Source organism: Carassius auratus, chromosome 8, assembly GCF_003368295.1.
Source record: "Carassius auratus strain Wakin chromosome 8, ASM336829v1, whole genome shotgun sequence".
Classification (NCBI taxonomy): Eukaryota; Metazoa; Chordata; class Actinopteri; order Cypriniformes; family Cyprinidae; genus Carassius; species Carassius auratus.
The window spans coordinates 21,673,654-21,684,680 of record NC_039250.1 but is presented as its reverse complement, the minus strand read 5'-3'; the positions used below and the strand labels follow the sequence as shown (position 1 = coordinate 21,684,680).

Genomic DNA, 11,027 nt, shown 5'->3' with positions numbered 1-11,027 from the left:
CTTTTGCAAGGGAGACCTGGCCAAGATAGGCAGCTGAATTACATCACATCATTACATACTTACAAAGACACACACTCAAAAAACCATGAAAATAAAATATTAATTAATAGAAACAGTTTGAAAGCCAATTATGCACTTACAATGATTCTCTGAACTGAAACTCTGATTGCACCGGTCATACAGAAGTGTTAGGGACTGTTAAACAGAAGTGAAATTAAAAAAGGGCAGTCATCTTTTCTTCATAAATCTTTAAATAGAAAATGACTGTGACTGTTGTTTTCATCAAGTAAAATATGTTTTAGATAGCCTGCGAATTGAATATTGATCACCATTCTCAAAATCAAACTGTGATTATTAAAGCTTGTTTGAACAGTTGTGTTGACACCCTAATGCATGGTAAACCATGATCATTAATTTTATTTTCAATATTTTACTATGTTATTTTAATGTTTTGTATAGAAATTAGCAAAATCAATTTGTAATTTTACAATATTACAACATTTTATGCAATTTCTACAATTATTTTGCTGTCTTTACTGGTTAAATATAGTATCAATGATATATATATAAGAAAAAAGAGAAAAACACAAAGACCATTCAGACTGATAAAATTTTAATTACCATAATAAAGCTTTCAACAAATTCAAAGCATACTGAAGAAAATTCACGCCTAAGCACATTCCTTACAAGATGTCTGTCTGCATGTGTTCTCATGTAAAGGTGATGAAACTTTTTTACTATCAAGTGTGGTGGATGCCAAGGTAAACCAGAGATTCTGAGGCAGACCTTGTGCCATGATGGATAATGTATTATTTTTGTAGTGCAAAAGTGCATGAGAGTGAAAAATGAAGCTGACCAGAAAGTTGTTATGGCACTTGTTATGAATCTTCTTCTGCTGTTCCTTTTCAAGTATTCAGCACCTTCATCTGTCTCTTTCTCACATGTTTCCAGTGTTAAAAGTCTATGTTTTTGAAGTCACTGGTACAGCGATATCTGTTGTCGTTGTACCTGGTGCAGACCAGATGTGGAAGGCAGGGGCAAGTGTGATGTTGTCTCTTACCAGGGAAAGGAACCTGCGGTCAAAAAATGCAGATAACTTCATTAGTTACTGGATAATATATTATATTATAATTTAATATAGTTAATTGACTTTTGAATCGGCAATGCATTGATTATGAAAACATAAATTGTGAATCATTTGTATTTGGTGTGTAAATCTGACCGCTGTAATGATATCATTTTAACTAAATCTAAATCTAAAGCTGTTAGGTTAGCTAATCAAGATACATTACAAAACTCTATAGGCTTAGGTTTCTGTTTAAGGATCTTGTCAGTTTTACTAGTCATCAGTGAGTCACAAACACCCTCCAAATCCGTTTCTCTTTGCCTTGTAACCTCAGCTGAATGGCAAAGCTTCTGTATCCCCGTATCAGTCTGCGACTGTCTGACAGAGTGATGAACAGCCCTGATCTGTGAGACATTTGATCAATAAGAGTTACTCTTATCAGCAGATTCTTTTAAAAGCTTTCTTAGTCATCTCTGGCCGTCACCCATGTTTACTCCATGATCCGATCAGCTGTTTAAAATGAGACTGAAAACTGGTTTCCAATGTGTTTCTTTTTACTTCAAAGCGAACAGCTCCCAATGATTTCCACAGTGTGGCAAATAAATTCTATGGAAGTTTTAATATTCAACAGAAGAACAAAAGTTGGCTACAGCTTGAGGGTGAGTAAATGATTTTATTTTTATGGTTAACTATCCCTTTAAGAGTTCTTTGACCATATAAGCTGTACTGTCCGCTTTGACTAGTCTAAGATAAGATTGTCGTTCTCTTTTGAGCTTTCCTCTGTGTATCTCCTGGTTTCTATTTTTTTCTTGCAGTTCTTATAACAGTAAGGCCTTGGTTGCCTCAGGTCAGCCAGTCAAATCCCTGCTTTCATGCTCCAGAGGGGCTGTGTGTATCTATATACCTTGTGGCTGTACGGGTGGCATTCGTCTCCTTCCAGCCCCTGTGGTGTGCACATCCGGAGACCCCTGAGCCACAGACTCACAGCACAGCACAGACCAACTCCACACTGCACATCCCTGTCACATGCCTGACACACAAACACAACACAACATCAGTCACATACGGCATGGCATTCCCAGTGCATAGAAGATCTTGCTCTGCATGGCTTTGTTAAAAGTCTTTGTTAATTTGTACAAAGTGAAAGATGATGAGTATTTGCTTTTTTAATGTATCTATGTTACCCCATGCCAAGAGTGCAAATTAAATGTTTTATTAAACATTCTGTCTGGATTTGATTTATAAATAAATTTAAATTATGCTTATTTTTTCGGGGTTTTATTTTTATTTTTTTGATTTTTTTGAGAACAGGGATTATTCTGATGATTTCCCCCAGAACTATGAAAACTTGTGAGAGTCAGAAACGCTCAGGCGTCTTATTAAAGAGAGAGGAAGCTACTTTCTTGGTAAGTCTCTTTTCACACATCCCTGTAAAAATATGACATTACAAAAGAAAAAAAAAGTACAAAAACATAATTTAAGTGAATCAGTGCAATAGTAATATTTAATTTTCTGCATGAAATGACAATGCTAAACGATATTCAGTTAAATATGAGTTAAATAGAGGATGTTAACTGAGGATGTTGGCTCAGTAAAAGTATAGAACAAAAAAGGTCAAGAAAAAAATGATAAAATATGTGATAGAAATGATAAATTAATTCGGCATTATGTTTGAAAAATGAGGAAAACATTCAACAATTTTATTATAAATAAATATTTATATGATTAATTTGGATTATATAAAATATTTTTTTGTAATACAGTTTGCATTTGATTTGACATATATTGGTTTACGAGCAAACTTGCTTTTTTTAAAAAATTAGTCTGAACAAGCTAAATTAAGGCAAATCACAAATTCTGGGATATAACCAAACCTCTTGAAGTCTTGAGATTTATTTTCAAAACCAACTAAACGCAACTGATTATGTATAATTGCATAAATAAATGATCAATTAAATGAAAACTTCATTAAATAATACAGTTAAGTTGAATTAAAGTCAATGCTGTGAGAAGATTGATCAGACTTACCCCTGTGATGACGGCACATCTGCACCAGCTCAGGGACAGCAGGAGCACCGACAGAATCAACACCCTGCTCATGGCAGCAGCGGGACAAAACACACACCACTGAACGCTAAGAGCTTGAACGTCTTTCTAATTCTCCCTACTGATCTCTGTTCTGTCCTGTGGAGCTTCTGGAGGATTTCGTATGGCCCTGAGATGATTTCACGTCTCTGCTGTTCTTGTCCTCCGGTCTCAGAGTCTGGAGTCTTTGGTAACTTCTGAAATCAGGTCTGAGGTCTGTCCCTGTCGTTCTCTTTCTTTCTCCATCTCTCTTTCTCTTTATCTCCCCTCGCCCCTCTCGTCCCCCCACCCACACCTCCGCAGGGACTTCGTCATCTCTTTCTGTATGACGCTGGACCGGATGATGGAGACCTCAGAGAAACCTCACTGGACATTTCAATTCAAGCGCATCCTTTCTAATGACACCAGAGCAGCACATATTTCATTGGATTTGTGTGGTTTTAAATCAGCTGAGTTATATTTAGAACAGCATTATTTGCCCGTCTTATATGCCCCCAAAGCCCACTCAAGCACCCTTCACTGAATTCTGAAATGTGCTCATATTGTCAACTCATTTCATACTGAATATCATTTAAAACAAGAAGTTATTTGACAGTTTAAAAAAATTACATTTATTCTGGTAAGTGTTGCCCACACTAATTCATAGAACACACAAAAAAACAATATTTTGCTTATTTTTTCTTCCTTTTTTAACAAATCAAAATCTTTCCAAGTACACCTGGGAATCACTGGAACTCAAATCATTATAAAATATTTCAGTAAATCCTCCAGTTAATGTTTAAAGTGTTTTATTTATTTATTATTCAGATTATTAAATGTATTTTTTCTATGTATGCTATGTTGTAAAAAGTGAAGCTATATGAAATATATATATTTTTTATTATAAAATATATTTGTTTTCAACCTTCATATAATAAAATATGCATTTATGTATTTTAGGGGCAAGAAAATACATTTCTAGTCTTCCAGTGGCCTAAATTTAGGCTAAAGATAAAAACTTTGGGCTATACCAAAGTGGTTTGATTATTTTTATATATTTTTTTATATTGTAACACTTTATGTTCCTTGCTTATTTTTATTCAAAAATGATACACACACTGCACAGAATACAAATAAAGGTGACGTGAGTGTATTTTGTTGAATTTTAATGAAAGTAAAAAGTATATATTTTTTTTATTATTTTATATATTGATATGTGATTTTATTTTTGGTCATTTTTCTATATTTCGAAAAAAAATTAAATATGTGAAAATACTTGTTTCCCGCTGCCGTAAGTTGTTTAGTAGAATTTGTGTAAATTTATGCAACTTTAAAAGAAATATTTTAGGTACATTTGTATATTTTACATTTTAACAGGATTTGTAAAGGGAACACATAATAAATGTAAGCTTGAATGCACTGTAAGTCACTTTGGATAAAAGTGTCTGCTAAATGCATAAATTTAATTGTAATTTTAATTGAATGATGTAAGAGCTGTGAGGAGTCTGAAATTCTCAAACAAAAATGTGAAAATATATTTTCAAAAAGATTTACTCCATTATCAAAAAGTATTAGTTCCTCACACCTTCATCATCCAATATCCTCTATGCATCCGGTTTAATGCACAGCTTGTTAAAGTCATTTCAGTTTTTTTCCCGTTTCCTCATTCACTTCTCCACTAGGCGCTTGTTCATTTTACAGGACTCCACGAGCCATAATTATCACCTTCTCGTTTGAATCATTAGGATTCATCACCCTTTACAGTGCCAAAGCAACGTCAGACTTGCAGCCAAGTTTCAGACTACTAACACAAGTCAAGTAAGTTCATAGGAAATGAATCATCAGCGCAAGGGGTTGACGAGAGAAACATTTATTTTTGCTTCCTGGCAATATGATGCAGCTCGCAGGTAAATCACAACAAATTAAGCACTTGTCAGTTCATTTGAGATATTTAAGCCTACAGTCACTTCATGACATAATATGCACTGTCATTCACTGACTATTTCCTGTTTACAAGTCTTAAATGTGCCAGTCAGGCACAGACGGTTAAACGCATTCGACATCATGTCCTCTCAAGCCTGAAAACTTCCTTGACCCAGCAGTAACAAGAGTAATTACATCTCATCATGGACACATAAGCCCTACTCACTGCAAACAGTATGTTTCTAATGAAGTGACTCTATAAAAAAAAAGGACTCTTCAGTTTCTTGTGTCAAGTTCAATCTGGTCTTGTCTTTCTGCTTTTGCCGCCATGAGGTCATCAGAAAGGCCTACAAGGCATCGCTGCACCCGCAGAAATTCAAAAATACAAAGCTCTGCACTTTTATGCACAATTGGAATGCCTTACATTCATAAATGTGGATAGCATGTTTGTTTATAAGTGTTTTACTTGTGGGTTCAGGTAAGAATACATACAATTATGACATCTTACTTGGTCTTACAAAGTCATTATGAAGGAAGTCCAGCACACTCTTTTTATCAGTGTCAGAAGCAAATGCAAATGTGGATATAGCCTGTATGAACTGCTGATCATCAAAAGCCCTAGAGATGGAGATACGTGATGAAACGCAGCTATACAGAATCAATGAGCTTACTTGAAATTATAGCTAAATAAAATATCTGACTTGACGGCAATTGGAGTGAAGGATAGCAGGGTGGAAAATGTCAATCCTATCTTTTGGGATTTGATTTACGTTTAGCGAGAGCATGAAAATGCCATTGGTTAGTCAGCAGTGCATTACTTGACTGCAGTGAAAGTGATGGATGTCACTGACGCCCAGGCCACGTAATTACATTGCAACTTTTTGCCCCGTCAGCAGACCAACTTGGCTCTAACTGCACAGGACTGGGCAGAAATGATCAAGCGTTGCCGGCAGGGGAGAATCCAAGTTAGCTAAAAGAGCCTGAAAGCTCTTAAGCATAACTTCATAATAAATGCAGTTTGAAAACTGAGCCATAAAAAGGAATGAAAAATAATTATTTAAATTAAATTGAATTTTAAATTAAATTATTAATACATCGCCTATACTTTTTTTTATATTTACTTAATATTCACTCAATAATTATTTTTTTATTATTTCAATTATCCAGCACTCACTAATAACGTGTCATTTTTATCTAAATAAGACAATTAATAAATGTCTGTCTTTTGCGGAAGCAGTAGTATGTTAAATGGACCTCCTATCAAAACTGTGAAATTTAGATTCTGGATAGATTCTGGAAACATTAACCTGATTGGATGGGCTCTAGAGGGACAGAAATTGTTGATGTTGCTCTGCATCATTCCATTTGCATGTATATTGAGTTCAATAACCTGATTTACACTAGACACTTTAGACAAATTGTGTAGTGGTTGGCTGTACAGTATACATACACAGTTATATAAACATACTTATATATATATATATTATACAGTACAGACCAAAAGTTTGGAAACATTACTATTTTTAATGTTTTTGAAAGAAGTTTCTTCTGCTCATCAAGCCTGCATTTATTTGATCAAAAATACAGAAAAAACAGTAATATTGTGAAGTATTATTACAACTTAAAATTATAGTTTTCTATTTGAATATACTTAAAAAAAAATATTCCTGTGATGCAAAGCTGAATTTTCAGCATCATTACTCCAGCCTTCAGTGTCACGTGTAACATCCAGTCGATCACATGATCATTTAGAAATCATTCTAATATTATGATTTATTATGAGTGTTGGAAATAGTTCCGCTGTCTAATATATTTGATGAATAAAAGGTTAAAAAGAACTGCATTTATTTAAAATAAAATAAAAATTCTAATAATATAGATTCTAATAATATATTTTCTTTACCATCACTTTTTATCAATTTAACACATCCTTGCTGAATAAAAGTATTGATTTTATAAAAAAAGAAGAAAGAAAAAAATTACTGACCCCAAATTACTGACAAGTAGTGTATATTGTTATTACAAAATATTTATATTTTAAAAACATAGCTTCTTCTTTTTTTTTTTTTTTACTTTTTATTCATCAAAGTATCCTAAAAAAAAGTTTCACATGTTCTGAAATAATATTAAGCAGCAGAACTGTTTCCAACTTTGATAATGAATAATCATATTAGAATGATTTCTAAAGGATCATGTGATAATAATCCTGAATATTCAGCTTTGCATCACAGAAATAAATGATAATTTAAAGTATAATAAATTTAAAAACAATTATTTTAAATTGTAATAATATATCACAATATTAAAAAAAATTCTGTATTTTTGATCAAATAAATGCAGGCTTGATGAGCAGAAGAAACTTCTTTCAAAAACATTAAAAATAGTAATGTTTCCAAACTTTTGGTAATGTATATTTATTCTAAATATATATATTAGAAGTGATTCTTCTGAAAACATGCTCACAAAACACAAAAGAGAGTGCCTCCCTATCATGAGTTCAAATGGAGAAGACAGCATTGGTTTCTGATAAAGAACATCTGCTCTGATACAATTGATGGTGAGGAGCAGGACTGCGCTTTTATTCTGCTCTTGGTCGGAGGAGCATGAGGTTGTCCAGAGAGATATCAACAGTGAACATTCACACATTCCCCTGGGAGTCCTTGTGACAATGACAGCTAAATGTTAACCGGATTTATTTGCCCTTTATAGAATTTTTAGGAATGTATTATTTATAAAAAAGGAAGTAGAGGAAGAAAAAGATGTCGATCTAGCCACTGAATCATATGCGATCATCCACTAAATAACAATATAGTGGTGCAGTCATGACGTCAAAACACTGACTAATTCACCATGGGTTCCCTCGAGGATGTGCTATGGGTTTTAATAAAGTTTTTTTTTAATTCATGTATAAAAAAAAAGGTCAGTGCAGGGTCGTCCTTAGGGCAGTGAAACTGGTTCATTCTCACATTTCTGGGTTTCGACATCATGGGTGCAGCAATCCATATCCCCGCAGGAACATCCATCAAGCTGGTTGCTTTGTTTTAGTAGCCTACACTGTAGCTGGTTTGTGGTTCAAGCTGGTAATAAATAACTTTGTTCCAGCAAAAACTAAGCTAACAGCTCGTTACCTCTCCTGTCGTATATCAGTTAAACTTTTTCAAATTAAAATTTATTTAAATTAAAACCCATAATGCATTACAGGCTACACAAACAGGGTTTGGCTGCTAACAGTATTTTCTTGTTTACTGTCAAAATTAGACTTTGAGCTAGATGGCGCTAAATCATGTTCGATTTTAGTATTTTTTCCTTAGAGGGCGCCGTAGTGTTGTAGTCGCGTGTTTAAATGTCAGCTGACATCCCGGAAGTGATACGAATAATAAATGTTGCTGCCACTCCCTCATTAATATTTCGGTTATTTTAGAGACATAATTTAAACCGCTATTATGGAGGGTGCACTGGAGCAGCATCTTGATGATACGTACGTTAAAAAATTTATTTCCCCCCCCCAGGCATAGGCATGAAAATTTAGGTGTTCCTTTACTTATCCGTTTTCTTCCACTAGAATGAAAAATCCTGCCATTGTTGGGGTTTTGTGCACAGACGCTCAAGGCCATAATCTAGGATGTAAGTATCATTCTGTCTCAGTTATCCACTAGGTCAGGATTCGAGCAGCTTGCATTCGCATTTTTCCTCAGCAACATTCATGTTTACGTAACTTAAGTGTATGCAAAAAGTTCTGAATGTGGCTCTGTTCAGTTTGCTTTCATAAAATGGGTGACGTTATTATTTAAAATTGACAACTACAGTACAGTCCAAACTAAAAATATGCGTATGCATTTGTATTTATATATGCTAATAAAAAATACAAAAATGGAAAATGAAATTAAACGAAAATAAGAAACAAAAATATGTTTAAGTTGAGGCCCTAAAATTAAAACAATTAAAAATTAAAATTAGCTAAAGCTAAAAAGAAAATAGAAAATAGGAAAAGAAAAGCTGATTCCAAATATTAATGAAAACTACAATTGTCTATGTAATTACAGGTTTTTTTTTTGTTTTGTTTGTTTTTGTTTTTTTACTTTACACACAAATCCAAGAATTGGATGCACAAAATGCACAATGACTCACATCTCTTGCTAAATGAAGCACTACATTCAAAACATCACAAAACACATCTCAAAAGCAAACATTTGTATTGTGTTGCTAACACCTTTGCCATGCTTTATTTTTGGATATATCATATACACACACAGTTATTCAAATCTTAAAGCTCTTCTTTTATGAGTTCCTAAGTATATTCCTGTACAACATTGAAAATAATTGGCAGAGAGATGTTGAAAAATTCATGGTAAACGCATGAAGGCAAAATTAAAACTTTTTTACAGTAAGTGTTTTTGTGGTTGTGAATATAATATTACACAATGCAAAAGACCTATTCTAAAGCCATGGTTGGTTGGTGTTAAGTAAAGCAGTGTTTGCACATGTGAGGAGTTTGTGAGAGGCAATGATGAATTAATGAGGCATTTTGATTAGTTGTGTCTGAAAAAGGAAATCAAGATACTTCCTGTTAGATATTTGTGATACATAGAGTATTGTGTTTTGCAAAAAGTCTTTTATGAATTTGAAAACTGAGTCAAATGCTGAGAATTGGTGTATGGTTTTGCAGATTTGGTGTGTGATTCTTGTATTTGAGTGTCAGGTTTCAGAAGTGTAAGTAAAGATGTTGTGTGTGAGCAGTTGAAAAAAAAAAACACACTACATTTATTATACTGTGTTTTACTAATGAAGCTTTTTTTTTTTAAATGTCCAGAATAATGCAGGTGTAACATTGAAAATATTGTGTAATAAAATATAAGCTTATAGAATTTTGTTTTCATATGTTTCTTTCCTGATTGCCTGAAATCTTTTTCATTGCTCACCATAATTCAGGGATGACCCATGTACTGTAACTGTCAACTGTTTTAAACTCAGGCCGTGGCTCGCTTTCTGATGAACATGGAGGAGTTGTGTCTGTGCTGGCCAAGCAGGCTGCTTCTCTAACCAAAGACCCCACCGACTCTCCTACTGTGTGTCTGGAGTCTGACTCTGGGTAAGAAGCTACTTGACAAACATCTGTCTAGTTTCTGGATCTTGATTAAGCTTCATTTTGAGAGACATCCAAGATCAACGAAGCACACTCCAGATCTTAAATGTTTCTTTTTTTGTTTTGGTTGAAAAAAATAAATAAATTGAATAATCCAGGGCATAGCAATATTAAAAGTGAGGACATGTTCTCCAACCTGCTGCTTTCATCCCACACACACTCTTCAAATTATATCTGTGCACACTTAAGGTTATTATAATGGTAAGAAAATGTTGTTGCTGCTTTTTTAGTATTAAATGGGACCCTTAATGTAATTCTGTCGTTGCAGGAACATTTTGATGAGAACACATGGAACAATTACACTGGCTGTACATAAGATGGCATCATAACTTCTGTTTATTTCTGATTGTCATATATTGAATGTGTGCTGTGTTTTTAAACATAATTATTTTGAGTTTGAAAAGCTTCAACGGTCTATTGTCAGCAACATAGAAGTTTATTGATCAGCTGAGATTATGTCTTCCATCATATCAGAAACTATCATATATTTGTGTCCATGATTAATGAATCATTGCTTTTCCAATATTTGTATTTTCTTTCAACCATAGTTTAGACGTGTTAACTGTGTGCCCCCCACCCCCCTTTTTTGTGGTTAAAACTATTATTTCCTGGCTAATAAATTGTGTTATTTAAGGAAACTAATTCTGACAGAGTCTGTTTTGCACATTTGTGAGAGGTGTTAAGTTGAAGTACCATGATATGTTCAAAAGGGGGCAGTAGTTGTGACATGTTTTGCTTAAATTAATGAAGAAAATTATAATGATTTTACATTCAGTAAGTACCTCACAGAGAATTGTTTAATGGGTCATTGTGAATTATCGTTTATGTGCA

General features: G+C 33.7%; 2 protein-coding genes across 2 annotated transcripts; one reads left to right on the top strand and one right to left on the bottom strand.

Annotated features, from left to right (window-relative positions):
• Positions 1 to 148: 148 nt before the first annotated feature.
• On the bottom strand, positions 149 to 3,790 carry LOC113107623 (prokineticin-1-like). The gene is made up of 3 exons (XM_026270262.1): positions 3,095 to 3,790; positions 1,971 to 2,096; positions 149 to 1,073 (listed from the first exon to the last, which is right to left on the bottom strand). The coding sequence occupies exons 1-3, from the start codon at positions 3,164 to 3,166 to the stop codon at positions 954 to 956; spliced, it is 318 nt and encodes a 105-aa protein (XP_026126047.1). The 5' UTR covers positions 3,167 to 3,790; the 3' UTR covers positions 149 to 953.
• Positions 3,791 to 8,385: 4,595 nt separating this feature from the next.
• On the top strand, positions 8,386 to 10,838 carry LOC113107620 (ragulator complex protein LAMTOR5-like). The gene is made up of 4 exons (XM_026270260.1): positions 8,386 to 8,531; positions 8,616 to 8,677; positions 10,025 to 10,142; positions 10,465 to 10,838. Exons 1-4 carry the CDS (start codon positions 8,497 to 8,499, stop codon positions 10,523 to 10,525), a joined length of 276 nt encoding a protein of 91 aa, XP_026126045.1. The 5' UTR covers positions 8,386 to 8,496; the 3' UTR covers positions 10,526 to 10,838.
• The last annotated feature ends 189 nt before the right edge of the window (positions 10,839 to 11,027 follow it).